The 15,697-nt window shown below is 50.9% G+C and overlaps 1 protein-coding gene across 1 annotated transcript in view; it reads right to left on the bottom strand.

Moving 5' to 3' along the window:
- ABCC8 (ATP binding cassette subfamily C member 8) overlaps positions 1–15,697 on the bottom strand; it is an 80,748-nt gene that overhangs the window by 12,335 nt on the left and 52,716 nt on the right. The window contains exons 17-27 of the mRNA XM_052652230.1: positions 11,578–11,613; positions 9,784–9,819; positions 8,976–9,074; positions 7,840–7,924; positions 6,786–6,866; positions 4,880–5,017; positions 3,240–3,365; positions 2,219–2,318; positions 1,755–1,996; positions 1,491–1,663; positions 349–418 (exon numbers count right to left, since the gene is read on the bottom strand). Coding sequence (XP_052508190.1) covers positions 349–418; positions 1,491–1,663; positions 1,755–1,996; positions 2,219–2,318; positions 3,240–3,365; positions 4,880–5,017; positions 6,786–6,866; positions 7,840–7,924; positions 8,976–9,074; positions 9,784–9,819; positions 11,578–11,613 — 1,186 coding nt within the window. The remainder of the gene's footprint in view (positions 1–348; positions 419–1,490; positions 1,664–1,754; positions 1,997–2,218; positions 2,319–3,239; positions 3,366–4,879; positions 5,018–6,785; positions 6,867–7,839; positions 7,925–8,975; positions 9,075–9,783; positions 9,820–11,577; positions 11,614–15,697) is intronic.

Raw genomic sequence — 15,697 nt, 5'->3', positions numbered from 1 at the left:
CTTTTTCACCATTTAGTACGATGAAGAATAAAGGACATAGGCAGAATCAAAATGTTTGTTCTCCAGAAAATCAGTCACCTTGGTGCAGAGTATGCTGGAACCTTCCTGTGAGCCAGAGTGGGCTTGGCCAGAAGCCAAAGGGATGTGGTTTCTTTCAGCCTCATTAGGAGAGTCTCCCAGGGGAGGCCCCAGGTCCTGAGGCAGCATTGTAATCAGATGGATCCCACTAGGTTCTTAGCCCAAGGCTCTGATCAGCTGATCTGGGGAAGCCAGCGTCAGACAGGAGAAGCTCCTGGGGACCTGGCTTCTCTTTGGACTGGGGACATACATCATCGCAATCTTGTGTACCTGGTCGATGGTGTTACAATCAGATGAAAATCTGTTCAGGATGCTTCCAAGGGGAGTGGTCTCGAAAAACCTAAGAGGAGATCAGAGGGCAGTTACTCATCCGTGTATTGATTTCCTTCCTGTTTACTGAAAGAGTTTCCACATCTCTGGAGTCATCCCCAGGTCTGCCTTCCCAGGGCGATTGCCTGTGTCTGGCCTGTGTCCCCGAGAATTCCCGCGGCCGCCCAAAGGGGTGCTGGCCCCTTTGCAACCTCACTGACCCTCCAGCCCATGTGTGACCACTGCCACCCTTCTTTGCTTCTCACTGGGCCCGCCTCACTCAGCAGCTGTCCTCCTGGGGACGTAGAGTTCTCTCCAGAGACTCTCCTGGGGGAGGGGATGGGGCAGGGAGGGCAGAGGACGGGCCCTGGGGACAGCCTGTCAGCTGGCTGACCCTGTGAGGCCACGCCAGCTGTCAGCACTCTGGCTGTGACCCGGAACCGGCCCAACCCCAGCCAGAGAATTTCAGAACCATAGACCTGGGACAAACAGAGGATAAGTAAACTTGGAGGCTGTGTCTGTGGGCCACAGACTGATCATGAAACTGAAGAGAGGAGATTGTGACTGGATGATGAGGAGGGATCAGATAGCCGGTTTGCCTGCTGGGTTTGTAAACTGAGTTGGCAGCCAATCAGGCTGTGACAGCTTTAACTGTCTTTCACACCAAGCAGCCTTTGGGGTTTTGATTGATCCCATTACAGAGGATTAGAATAACTACCCTGTGTGTCCCTGGGGTCAGAACCTGCAGGATGGCTGAATGAGGAAGGAGAGGCAGGGAAGGGGAGAGCTGAACCAGGGGTGGTACCTGCCTAGAAGGGGAAAGCATTCATGCAGCGCCTGCAGACCCTTTGAAGGGCTGTTGTGAGAATTAGATAAGCTGTGTGACATTTCTAGCACCCTGTCTAGCTGAGTAGATAACAGTTTCCCTGTTTTCTGCACCAAGGAGGGGGCTTTTCCCACCCCATATCCTTGAGTCACATCTAGCGACCTGCTATTAATAGAGATCGGATGTATTGATATATGCCCATTTTACAGATGGGAGAGCTAAGGCCCAGAGAACAATGACTCGCCCACAGCCAGGCACAGCCAGGGGAGAGGGTTACCTCATGGGAGCCAGGATGATCTGGTTCAGCAGGCTGCGGTGCAACCTCTTGGCCACCTTCAGCCCCGTCCATTCCACTGTGACAGACGTGATGAGGCACAGCACGATGCCCAGGCTGCAGAGCACCGTGAACACCATGGCGTAGCCGGTCTGGTTGAGGGGACACTCCTGGGCCTGGCAGAGAACGAGGCTGGCATCCTGTGGGGGTGGTCCGTGCTCAGCCCTCCCCGGCCCCTGGCCCCGGCACTGGGGCTGCGGGACCCACCTGGCTGAGGGAGCAGTTCCTGGCCGTGGGGCTCAGGGTCAGGGCACTGTCAGTCCACTTGGCCAGCCAGTAGTCGATGGCCACCAGGACCATGTGCTTGAGCAGCTGGGAGAAGACGAGCAGCGAGAGCAGCAGGGTGCCGGCCGAGGACAGGTAGTTGGCACAGGCCCGCCATGGGATCTTGGCGCGCTGGTGCAGCACCGACGACAGGTTGTCCTCCTCCTCGCTCTCGGCCGCCTCCTCTGCAGGTGGAAGAACCCCCTTATAGAGTCACCTTGCACACCCCTCTGAAGAGAACAGGGGTTGGATCAGCCCCGCTTACAGATGGGGAGACTGAGGTGCACAGGGGGGAAGGTGTGCATCAGAGGCACACCATCTCCCCACTCCCAGAACCCCAACTCTTAGTCTCCTCATGGTGGAGCACACCTCAGGCCATGATTCCACTCCAGTCCCGTGGCCTGTACCTTCCTCCTCTTCCTCATCCTGCAGGAGCCCATCTCTTGAGGACATGGCCCGGGGTAGGCCCTGGGGTGGCTCCGTAGCTTTTCTCTCCATGACGGTTTCCTGAAAGATAGATGGGGCCTGGCTAATGTCCTCAGGGTGTGCAGAGGGGAAAAGGGAGGAGGGTAGGGGGGAACTGCCCCTGGTAATGACCACTGGCAGTTATCGAGCTGCCCCTGCCTGGAGGGTGGTCCAGATGGACACATGTTTGCCTGCCAGAATTTACTCCTTCCCCTTTATCAGCTACTAGCATCCCAGTATCCCTGTGGGAGACCACCTCTCCCTTATTCTGCCTCTGTGATTCAGGTGGGCTAATCATTCTCTCTGACTCCCAGAGTGGGCATGTGACCCAGGATTGGTCAGTCTTCACATTCCACATCCCTGACCACAGTGATTTGCTCAGGATGGGACCAACAGGCGTCAGCCCTGGGACTTTTGCTGAACTATCATAAAACAGGCACTGTCTTTCTGGCAGAGCTGCTGACCTGGAAGAATGGAAGCCTGAGATGCCGATGGCCCTCACTGCCTCCACGAGAATGAAGCCGGTGTGAGAGGAGCAGAGCCAAGGGGTGGGGAGAATTAGATTCCCGATGATATGGCCTGATCACCTGGATCCAGCTCCACCTGAAGCTATAGCATCACTGGATGTTCTAGTTTCCTGAGCCAGTAAATCCTTAACTCCTCACCCCCTTTTTCTCTTTGTTTAGCTGGTCTGAGTTGGTTATCTGAAGCTTTGTAACTAGATGGTATCTGCCTATTTCAGGACATGGGGAAGGCATTGGCCTGACTCTGCCTTGGGTAGCTGGCACAGGTAGTGGCTGTCTAGTCGGAGCAATTTCACGCCCAGCTCCCACATCTGTCCTTTGTGTGTGTTTGTGGGGGGCTTCCTAGGGCCAATGAGGGCAGGAAGGCCTTTATGAATTCAGGTTCTAGCAGAACCTTATCCTCAGGGGCCAGGCTGCCTGACCCCCAGGCTACACCCACCTTCTCCAGCTCTTGGTCCTGCCGGTTCATCAGGGTCTTCCAGTGCTCAAAGAGCTGGCACTCAGACCTCTGGAAGTCCTTGAGGGTGCCCTCCCTCTGGATGGTGCCATCCTTCATTGCGATGATCTAAAAAGGCAGAAACAAACTCAGTGGGGGGCTGGCTGAGGTGGGGGAGTGGAGGTCATACCCCTGCCTGACCGAGGGGTTGGAGACGGATGTGCTCACAACAGATGTACTCACAACAGATGTGCACACACCCCTTCCCCACCACAGATGGCTCCAGCTCACCCACTGCCCTCAGCAGGACACTCCAGGATTTAGAATCTGGTACATCTCAGGGGTAGTTCTCAATGGTTGCCCCGTGGTTGATAGGAGGGTTTGCAGAGCAAATTAATGCATCCTGGTCAAGTTGTCTGCTTGTCCCCAAGGACTCCAGCAATGACAGCTGTTTGCATGCACTTAATGGGCTAACAGCTCATTACCCTCAACTCCTCCTCACATCAGGCCTGACAGGTTCCACCAGTGTTTGGCAAAGCACCTGTTGGTCTAAATGTGTGAGGCCTCTTTGAGATCAATAAAATGTATTTGAAACAGTCAATGCGTTATACTCACGTAGACCCATCATTAATTCAGAAACCCAACCTGCTCTTCTCACTCCCACTCACCCCATGCTGGGGTTCAAGGGCTGATGCCCCGAAGTCCTGTTCACTTAAGGAACCAGGCACTCCTGTGTTTGCCTTCTTTGGACTAAGGATTGTCCTGAATTGTCTCACCAGGGTCACTGCAGAAACTCAGACACAAACTTGTACCTCCTCTAATAGCTATTTTTAAAATCTGGAACTTCCCCCTCATCCCCTGCCCCCTGCATTTTTTCTGCTTTAATAGCTTTTCTGAAAAGTCTGGATCTTTTCCTTTTTATTCATAGTAGAGGGGAAGACCTTACTACATGAAGAAGGAAGAATTATTTGAGGGGAATTATCAGGGGCATTTAACACAGACCTGAAGCTTAGGAAGGGCCTCATTTCCACAGGCAACTTTATGTACGAGTCAGGCAAGGCCTCAGTTTCAAAAGTCACATGATTTCCATTTTAAGAATTAAATGCTTTCCAATTATTTGAAAAATAACTACTGTCTTCATGTTGAGGAATATGGGGATTTAACTGATGTGATATTTCATTCTACTGATAACAGTGACGTTTCTATTACTACTGCCAAGGTTTGTTTCCATATTTCCCATTTGATCCTAACTTGAATCTGACGCACTAGTGGGCAGGAAGATGGCTCTCCTGTCCACATGGGCACTCCCTAAGGACAGGGGAATGAGTCATCAAACTGGGTAGGAAATGGAAGTAGGAACTGAGTGTCTATTTCTTTCTGAGACTTCTTGGTGCTGACCTTGTGTGCACCCACGGGGCCCCCGGTCAGGATGCAGATGTCTGCAACTCTAGGTGACGCCCAACATGTGGACTATGCCAGGCCTCCCTGATGGGCCCAGCCTGAGTGAAGCCACCCAGTGCTGCTCTCTGCTGCTCTGCGGCCCTCAGCAATTGCTGCTCAGACATCTGATGGAGTCCTTTGGAGACACCCAACTGCCTCTCCCACCATAGCCCTCCACAGTTTGACCGCTGCTGGCCCCTCACCCAGTCTGCATGTGGTAGGTACTGTAGCTTGTGGGTCACTAGGACCACTGTCCTCCTATCATCTCGGAGCAGCTCAAGGATCCCGGCCTGCATCAGACGGTCACTCAGATGGACATCGAGAGCTGAGAAGGGGTCGTCCTGGGTAGATGGGAGAAAACAGGGCCGAGCGTGGGGGTGGGTAGCAGTGGGTGTAAAGCTGTGGATGTGCCGGCTCTGGTTTAGTGACTGACACCGCTTCACTGTGTGGCCTTGGACAGTGTACCTAGCCTCTCTGGACTTCAGCCATCAGTCATCACCCTCAAACAGGTCTAATTACAAGCACTTCCTGACTCCTGAACCTCCAGTGACTCCTCATAGTCTGTTACGTCCGAATTCCTTAGCACCCTAATCCAGACCCTCTCCCACCTGCTCAGTCTTCCTTTCCAGCCTCACTTCCCATCTGTCTTGTAAAAGCTCCCTACGCTCTGATTTCCAGGGAGTCTGCCATTCCAGGCCTTTGCCCAAGCTTTTCCCTCTGCCTGGAGTGCTGATCTGCCTTTTGTCTGTCAGGTGAACTATTTTTCATCCTTTAGCACTTCCCCTAAGCACCAGCTCTTCCTGTGTCCTTTCCTGATGCCTGAGCCTAGTCTTCCCTCCCTCTGTGATACCCTGCAGGAAGTCAGATCTGATAGCTATTTGTCTACCCCGGACCGTAGGGCCCTGAAGAACTGATATCCCCTGTGCCCGTGCCTAGTACAGAGTAGGAGCTTAAAAGTTAGCTGAAATAAATTAAAGTATCCACTTTATTTCTCTCTAACAAGGATGTTTAAAGCTCACAAGGGATCATGAATAAACTAGTACTTTGTGAAATGCTATGCTTGTGTCAGACGGTAACAAACGGTGTGAACCTTTCCATTATGCAGTGAGTTTAGTGGGGAGGTGGCAGGGTGGAGAATAAAGCCAGGATCAGAGAAGTGAGAGTCCTTCTGCCAGCGGTCTGTCCAAATGGCTCCCTCTTTCCTTCCATTTGACTGACTCACTCTTTAATGCTCTCTTCTATGAAGCCCTCCCTGATTACTCTCGTCCTCACAATTGTCTCCCTAGACAAGGCCCTTCACAGTCTGTCACACAGCTTGGCTTTCCAGTGGGCTGAGGCTCTTGAGTACTGGCGAGCTCTGTTTCCCTAATTAGATTCTAAACCTCTGAAGCCAAGGGCTATGTCTTGGAATTCTTCAGTATCAACTAAGGCACACTACACAGAACTTGGCATGAAGGAGGGTGGGTACAGCTAAGTTTTATCTCATGTTTGATTATTAGAGGTTACCTGGAGTGCTGTGTTAAGGATTCTGAGGCCAAGTTAAGTTTTCATGGGAGAGAAAACTGAGATCAATTAGCAATGTCTGCTCTGGGCTTGAAACAGGAAATGGCAACTCACTTTCCACGTATTTGTGATTCTTATATTTGGGCTAAATAAGTATTAATAGGTTGGGGATGTTCTACAAAGCAGGGGCCTATAATAACTCCTCATTTCCCCTCATGGCTACTGCAGAGCTGTGTGAAGTCCATATTGATTAGTTGGACTAATCTTGTCTCAGTTTTTCCATGAATAAGATCAGTAGGTAGGGAGGGAGGTGGGAGGGGGGTTCAGGATGGGGAACACATGTACACCCATGGCTGATTCATGTCAATGTATGGCAAAAACCACTACAGTATTGTAAAGTAATTAGCCTTCAATTAAAATAAATAAATAAAAATTTTTAAAAAGATCAGTAGGTAATATCTCTGGCAGAAGAAGTTTGCTCCTGGAGAGGGATGTTGTTTGGTGATGGGGTGTGTGTGTGTGTGTCTGCCTGTCTGTCTGTCTGTCTGAGCGAAGGGGGCAGCCAGACACAAGTACCTCAAGGAAGTTGCGGGCTGATGCACTCACCAAGAAGACGACATTGGTGTGCTGGTAGAGGGCTCGGGCCACGCTGATTCGCTGGCGCTGACCACCGGACAGGTTGATGCCCTGCCGCCAAAAGGGAGGAAAGGTCAGGCCTGCACAGCCCTTCAGCAGAGACTGTCCAGGCCCCTACTTGATGTGAGCGTTTGGCTTCAGTCACCTCTCTGCACCCTCCTCATTTGGTGGAGAGGAGGAACTTGTGCACGTTCACTGAATTCATTCAGAAGTGGGGAGAATGATCCCCAGCCTTTGACAATTCACCATGCAGGTGCTAGGGACCATCTGACCCATGAAAACCAGGACAGAGGAAAGTGAGAGTCTCGCAGTCATGCCCGACTCTTTGCTACCCCATTGACTATTCTGTCCATGGAATTCTCCAGGCCAGAATACTGGAGTGGGTAGTGATCTTCCCGACCCAGAGATCAAAACCAGGTCTCCTGCATTGCAGGTGGATTCTTTACCAGCTGAGTCACAAGGGAAGCCCAAGAATAAATGGTATGGATTGCCTATCCCTTCTCCAGTGGATCTTCCTGACCCAGGAATTGAACCAGGGTTTCCTGCATTGTAGGTGGACTCTTTACCAACTGAGCTATCAGGGAAGCCATAGGAAGGGGGGATTTAAATCACACACCAGGAGGAAAGCCATGGGAGAATCCTATTCATCTAAGCTTATGGAGGAGGGACCCCACCTGAAGATGAAACAGGAAGAATAACCCTGAGCCCGGTGCAGTGCTGGGTGGGCTCTCAGTACATACTCGGGGTGTCTGTAGAGAGGTCAAGTCCTCCCCAGCCTGAGAAAGTGCTAAGCTGACCTCTGCACCCAGCAAGACTGGAAACTTGTCCACGACAGCCACCAGTCTAGGGTTTAAGGAGGTCATTTTGATCCCATGGCAGGCACTCTGCAGCCTTACTCCTCTTTCATTTCGCATTCCCTGCTCTCCCTGAGAACGATCTCGGGGAGTGGTGATGGTGATGGGTGGGGAGCAGGGGAGGCCAAGGGCCCCAGCTTTGAGTAACTCCCCTGGAGGTTGCTACTAACCCGTTCCCCAATCTGGGTCTGGTCTCCATGGGGCAAGATGTCGATGTCTGGCTGTAGGGAGCAGGCTTCAATGACCATCTTGTACCTGCAGTGGGGCAGGGTGGGGACACAGCTGAGCAGCCTGGCCGGGGGTGGGCCTGAGCTTTTGTAGAGGGTCATTACCCTCCGGACAGCTGTGCCAGGATGAGCGATGGCTTTAATGGGCCTCCTGATGGGTGTGAGCAAACACCACGTGAGCTCAAAAAGAGCTGAGGGCAGCACCTGACACCATCTTGGGGCAAGTTAAATATTTGAAGGATGAAATTGGATGGGAGCAAATAGCCATGTAAGTGACAAGAGAGGGCCTGTGGCCCCTGTACGGTGGGAAAAGCTAGAGCCAGAGCCCACGCTTGGGGCACTGCCAGGGAAAAATCACTGCTGCTTTGTTGAGGCAGCAAATGATGATGGCTACTCAAATATTTGCCCAGCCTGCTCCCCTCCCACTCCCCTGGTCAGCTCTCAGTCTGGGTGGGTGCCAGCCAGGGTGCGTGGAGGCATCAGAGTGTCTTGGTGACAGGCACTTGGGCGTTAGAAGATGGATTTGAAACCCATTTCTGTCACTTCCTGGCTGGGTGGTCTTGGGCAAGTTACCTGAGTCTTGGTTTCCTCATCTATAAAGTGGGGATAATAATAGTACCTGCCTACTGGGATTGGTGTGAGCATTAGAAGAAATCATGAATACCGAGAGCCTCTGGAAAGAGGTCCATGGATGTCAGCGGTCATTAGCCCTGGAGGGATTTGTGTGTGAGCTGCAGAGCTGGGGGTGGGGAATCACGAGAATGGAGAGGGCAGAGCGCTGGGGGAGCCTTTTCACCAACCTCAAGAGGGGGCACCAGTGTGCCCGCACCTCGCTCCCCTCCTACCCTCTCAACCACGGGAGGTGGACTGCCCCGAAGTCCAGAACATCCGGATCATTTCCAGATGGACCATATGGAACAGGCTGGAATCTCGATCAGCGGGCTGGAGAACAGGACGGCGGGGTGAGGGAGATGGATAGAGGAGCAGGCAGCTGGCTGTGCTTAGGGGCTGGGGAGGGAGACTAAAGCATCACCAATTTCTCCCCACCCTCAGCCTGACTCCCTCTGGGAGGCTTTTACCGTTGCTTGTTGAAGGGACTCTCAAAGGTGATGTTCTCCTCCACGGTGGCATTTAGCAGCCACGGCTTCTGAGAAGCATAGGCCACTGGGCCTCTCTTCCTGGAAAAAGCAGGGCAGGAGGAGGGGAGGCATTCTCAGGGGGCCACTGTCAGAGGTGGTTATCAAGCTGATGGATAAAACTGGGGCTAGGGGGTGGGGGCACCGCGAAGATGAGGAGGTGCAGCTGGCTGAAATCTGCTCTGTGTGTGGCTCCTGGTGGCCTCTCCATCCCCCAAGGCCTGAGGCAGGCTTGGGTGCTGGGCCTTAGCTGACTGGGGGATAAGGGACCTCAACCCCTCCCTGCTCTCCACCCCTCCCTGTCCCACCTCTGCAGTTTGCTCCCTTTCCCAGGTTTACTCAGAGCCTGGGAGAAGCCAACTAAGTGAACACTTGAACCCTGATCTCCTTCCTTGGGTAGCCCTCAAACCACTCAACTTTGATGTCAGCAGCTAACTCTCCAAATGGAAATTTTAAAAAGAGCACTGTTAAGGAAATCATGTTTAGCGTGGTATGGTTTCTGAAGACAAAGAAAGAAAAAAAGGAAAAAGAAAGGATGACCACAGGGATAAAAATGATCTGGTGTGAAGGGCTTGATGCCCAGAAGCAACAGTGCTCTCCCAGCCACCCTGTGAAGCACAGCCCCCTCCCTGGCCTCCTCTGCGGCTGGGTTGGACCTGGGGGGCTGCCTGCCTGAGCTCTGTGGCTCCTCAGGCCTCACAGCCCCTCTGAGGAAGTCTGCTCCAGGGGGCAGTGCTCGGGATCACAGTACCTGACGTCCGCGTCGGTCACCGTCTCCCGCTCGGGGCTGCAGCAGGGAGGGAAAAACATACATTCAGGGTTCACCCGCATGGACCGAGCACTCTATAGACATTCTCAGCTCCTTCAGACCCAGCGCAAGGGCCTTGATAACCCCTGAGACGGAGTCTGCAGCCACAAATGCCACAGGTCCTCCTGGGGTGCCTCCACTGCCTGAACACAATCGGGGTGTGTGAAATTACAAGGGAGAGTGGAGGGAAGGCACCTTGGGTGTAGGCTCACGGTGGTGGGGGTCTTCCTATGTCAGGGGAGTCTGAGGCCCAACTCGTGGCTCCTGCAGACCCAGCCTCTGAGTCAGGGCTCGGATGCACTGGCCGAGCTCGTGGGCTGACACGGCTGCACAGACAGCTGGCGCAGGGAGTGCACTCTGACAGCGGCCAGCCCGGGTGGGACAGGCCACCATGGGTGCCTGAGAGTCCGGGGGCGGGAACCCACGGCTGATGCAACTCAGGGTGGCACCTGCAGGGCTGAGAAGGGCTCCAAGTGTGATTCCCAGAAGACAGCCATGGGGCCTAGGAGATTCCCCCAGAGGGACAGGGTCAGCTGCGGTGGCCGTGCGGCCTGGACAGGCCCCAGCTGCTCCGGGTCAAATATTCTGTCCTGTTGCTCTCGTCCACATGTTCTCACTTGCCACATACCATGAGGTCAGCTTTTTGGCTCAACAGTTATGGTCACTATGGCTAGAGAGGCTAGGCTGCCATCAGGCCCTGGCACTCACCAAGGCAGGAGACACGGCGGAGAAAATGTGGGGACGTGAGACCTCTGTGGAGTTGGAGAGTGAAGGCCAGACGCTTACACTGACTTACAAGGTCAAGTCAACCTTCCCAGTTCTGACTTCCCACCTCCTCCAGTGTGTCTCGATTGTCTTGAAAGAAGTGTGCTTAGGGAGGGTTCTGAAGGTCTTACGGCCACATTAATCTATTTCACTTGGATGTTTTAGACAACCAGAACATAAAGCACATAGAACATAAAGCAACAAGGCTGAAGCTTCTGTCTGGCCTGGGGGATAACCACCTCCTCTCCTTATAGCTTTGTTTCTCAACTTTTTTTTCTTGATCACCCCAGGGCCATTTTAGACATATTTTTTCTAATTGTCCTTTCCCTGCCACATTCATTTCCCAATTCAGTGAATTTTAAAAAATAATTATATTCACAAGTCTGTGCAACCACCACTGCTGTCTAAATTGACAACATCTCCATCACCCCTAAAAGAATCCGTACCCATTAGCAGTCATCGCCTTCCTCCCTTCCCACTAATCCACTTTCTGACTCTTATCCACTATGAAGTTTTAAAACCACAGATCTAGTGTACATCTGCTCATATACTGTGGCCCTTTGGAGAGCCACAAAACACTGGAATATCTAAGTTTTTCCTCTCCAGCACCAGATTTTTCCCTCTTTGAGAATGCATGCCTCACGTATTATAGGGCTTCATGTCTCTAAGTGTATGTGGACTATACAGCCCTGAATCTATACTCAGCACCCCTCCCTGCCCCACACACCCTGCCTAGCCCTTCCCCTCCCCATTTTTTTTAAAAACTGTTTTCCTCCCCTGTATTCCCTCTTCTTCCTTTTGTAAAATTGGTCACATGGCATGGCATTTGGGATCTTTGTTCCCTGATCAGGGGTTGAACCTGTGTCGCTTGCAGTGGAAGCGTGGAGTCTTAGCCACTGAACCACCAGGGAATCCCCCCAAGCCCCTTCCCTTTATTGGGGACCCACTTCCAACCCAGTCCCAAGGCTGTACCTGGGGTCTTCTCCCGTCTCGCTGTCAGGAAGGCTGCTGGGGCACAAATGGGAAAGAACACCACCAGTTACTTCTCCCTTGCCCATTGCCTTTATTTAGATCACATTGTGTCTTTGGGGAGAAGCAGCCTCCACAGTCCCCACCCCTCCCACCCATCCCCAGTGTCCCCAAGTGGCTTCTCAATTTCTGTCCCTCCCACAGCCCCTGGATGGGCTTCCTCCAAGCAGCAAGGGCTTCATCAGTGCTCCTGGCACCACTCCCAGCAGCAGCGAGGCTGGTTTGGTGTCAGGATGGGCTTTTAGTTGGGAAAACTAAAGCTCAGAGAGGGAAAGTGACTTTCCCAAGGTCATAATCATTTCATACAGTGTTTTCAAACTGTGGATTGGGACCCAATATAGGGTCTGAAATAAGTAATCTGCAACTGTGCTAAAACAGACAAACATACAACTCCCCCACCCCAAAACCAGTTTGTACCACATGTGGTCAAGTTGTATATTCTTTGTGTAAAATTTTTTCTTGCATATCAATGCATAAATGTAGCAGACTGTGATATAAAATGCATTTCATACTGTGAATTATAGTAAAAAAATTTTTTTGAAAAACACTGTGTGAAGTGACCTGAATTTGGGTGCCAACTTTACTAGTGCTCTTTCTCTTGCCCCAGGCCACCTTTCAACCTTCCAGAAGCAGCCTTCTGCCAACGAAGTGTGTACATCTGACATGCACATTTGGGGAAAATCAATCTGTCCTGTTTTCATGCAGATCTTACTTTAATAAAATCAGCTAACATTTATCATAATCTTGACAAGCACAGTGATAAACCCTGCAATCAGTTCAGTTCAGTTGCTCGGTTGTGTCCGACTCTTTGCGACCCCATGGACTGCAAGACACCAGGCTTCCCTGGCCTTCACCATCTACTGGAGTTTAGCACTGCAATACTATTATCTATTTTAAAGTTCAAAAAAACCATATGGAAGAGGTCTCTTTATAGACAAGGAATGTCTCTTTAAAGACAAGGCGACTTTTGAGAGTCTGGGTAACTTGTCCAAAGTCACACATTCAGCAAACAGCAGAGGAAATAGACCTGTCTGATCACAAAGCTCCATGCTGGTAATGCCTATGTTATATTGCCTCACTATGACTAGCCAGGCCATAGCTCTGATAAATTTGTTGCAAGGAAAATCAGGATGGATAGAAACAGGGATGGGAAGAAGACAGATGAAATTCTCTTTTGTCCTCTGGGGCAACCCACTCCAGTACTCTTGCCTGGAAAATCCCATCGCTAAGACTCGGACACGACAGAACGACTTCACTTTCACTTTTCCTTTCATGCACTGGAGGAGGAAATGGCAACCCACTCCAGTGTTCTTGCCTGGAGAGTCCCAGGGACGGCGGAGCCTGGTGGGCTGCCGTCTATGGGGTCGCACAGAGTCGGACACGACTGAAGCGACTTAGCAGCAGCAGGCAGAACTTAATTGAGACCTTGATGGATATATAATCACCAACTCCCTATGATCTTATTCTTTGATCTTTATTAGTTTCACTTCATTCTCTCAATTCAACCTAACTCGTATTGCTTCATCATCAGATTGCTGTGATTTATGGACAAGCTGGTAACATGAAACAGATAAAAAACTCAAGCTTCCAAATTCCAACTCTGCGTCCACAGCCCAGAGAAGCTTGTCTCTGCAGTCTTCCACCTTGACTGCTTCCAGAGTTGCAAACGCTGTTGTTTATCCAGAGGGAAGCACATCTGTGGCCTCCCCAAGGACCCCGGGACACAGGGAGCTCCTTCGGCTCTAACTCAATTTGCATCATTATCTGGGCTGCTCAATTAGCCCTTATAATGGGCTACTTTCCCCTCTAATAAGTTCCTGTGTAAGTCCTTTGTCCCCAGTGGGATTTTAAGGCAGGAAGAGCATCTTTTTTATCCCCCACAGGGCTTAGCATATGGGAGATCTGTTATAAGTGGAGGTTGATAACAGACATCTTTAATTATTTGGGAGGAAGGAAGGGAGGGGGGCTGGCATTCTACATGAGGCATTGTGTACAGTTGTTTGTATCCATGGTTTCATCCTCACAACAACTCTATAAAGAGGTTTTCCACCTTAGGAAAAAAACCAAGGCTTAGAGTTTGCCTAATGTACCCAAAGTTCAGAGCTAGGGAGAAGGGACGCTGTGGTGTGAATCCAGGTTCATCGTCTCCTCTTTCCAGCATAGTTCCAGCCTTCCTAGAATGAGCCTCCTCATTGTATATGTATGTCTTAATCTGAAAAGTAAAGAAGGATACACATGGCATGCACTTCCGCCCATTGATTGCTGGGCTCTTAAAGGAGTGTTCCTCCTCTGCCTGCAATTTCAGGACCAAACACTGAGCTAACAAGATAATCTCTCCAGTTCTCTGACCCACCTCCTTCTCTGCAACGAGCTGTGAGCTGGGTCCCTGTGTGCACACCAACCCAAATCATGGCACAGAGCTTGCCCTCAAATGGCTCATGGACTGGCAGAGTGAATCCGACATGTACAGAAGTCAGAAAGCTATAGAGGCCAAAAGAAAAGTAGGAGCAAGAAGGTGCTATAGAACTTTGGGAGAATAGTATACAAACACATATGCAAATATGCAGAAAAAAGACTGGAAACTTCTGGGAGGTGGGATATTGTATGTGTTCATATTAGGTGGTTTTTGCCCTCTTTACACTTGCTTCTTCTCATATTCAATGTACATTCTTTTAGAATCAGAGAAAAATATATTTTTTAAAAGATTATTTTTTGATGTGGGCTATTTTAAAGTCTTTTTTTGAATTTGTTACAATATTGCTTCTGTTTCGGCTTTTTGGCTGCGAGGCACGTGAGATCTTAGCTTCCTGACCAAGGGTCAAAGGACCAAGGACCCCCTGCATTGGAAGGCAAAGTGTTAACCACTGGACCACCAGGTAAGTCCAAATGCATATTTTGCAAGTAGTTTGGAGGAGGACGAAATCTGAGAAAGTGAGGAAGGGCTCATAGAAGTTACAGGTGAATGGAACCTCAAAGAGAGAAGGATTGGGACTGGGAGTGGAAGAAGGGAATCCCAGGCTGGAGGAGGAGCTGGCATGAGTGCAGGCAGTGGGAGAAGTGGAAGGAACATGGGCTATAAAGTCTGTATCTGAGGGGCTTCTCTACCCACTGGTTGTGAAATCTTAGGCAAGTCCCTTTACTAAGGTAGCCTTGTTTCCTTATCTATAAAATTGAGGTCATGGTCGGAACGTCACTGTGACACCGGGAGAATGTATTAAGGACACAGCTCAGAGCTGGTTGGAGGGGAAGATGAGGATGGGGTCTGAGAATGAGGGATGGAGTAGGGGCGTGGGGAGACCATCCTTTCAGCTCAGTGCTTGGTTTCAAAGGTGCAGGCAGAGGTGGAATCCAAAGGCCCCAACACTCATTTAAGACCCCAACAATAAACAAAGAGGAAAGCTGTGGGGACTGAGGTTGGAAGGGCAAGTTAGGACTTACAAGTCTCCACGGTCCATACATCCTGCCTCAGAGAAACTTCTTGCTGCTCTGAAATGTAACCTTTTACCCACAGTGCCCTTTCCAATTGAGGTCATTGGGTCCTAATGCCAAATCTCTGAGGGAGGAAAGGGTTTTTTGCTATTGTTCAGATGAGGAAACTAAGGCTTTTTTTTTTTTTTTGCATTTTGGCCACACCCTGCAGCATGTGGGATCTTAAGTTCCCTGACCAGGGATTGAACCCACACCCTCTGTATTGGAAGACAGAGTCTTAACCATTGGACCACCAGGGAAATCTAAGAGGAGTTGTTTTTCACCCCTGGGGAATCAGGCTTCTCAGGAAGCAGCCTTCACACCCAACCACCACAAGGCAGCAATGTTCTGCGAGTGTCTGAGAGCAAGCAGGGCCTGGGCCCACACCCTAGCGGGTGGCATGAGCAGCAGGGAGTTCCAGTGAGGCCAGTTCCTGGTGGGGAGCTGGGATTTTTCTCCCACCCCTAAGTTTTTCTCGGATCCCTGCTTCCTGCTGGCTCCCAGGGGACATCTAAAATCAATCTACTGTGGACACTAATGGCCCTCTTCTGTATTTCCAAGGAAAGAACTTCACTAGACTCTATCTGCTAATTTC

The sequence above is a fragment of the Budorcas taxicolor genome, chromosome 15 (genome assembly GCF_023091745.1).
Source record: "Budorcas taxicolor isolate Tak-1 chromosome 15, Takin1.1, whole genome shotgun sequence".
Taxonomy (NCBI): domain Eukaryota; kingdom Metazoa; phylum Chordata; class Mammalia; order Artiodactyla; family Bovidae; genus Budorcas; species Budorcas taxicolor.
The sequence above is the reverse complement of the archived record's forward strand: the minus strand, read 5'-3'. Positions and strand labels throughout refer to the sequence as shown.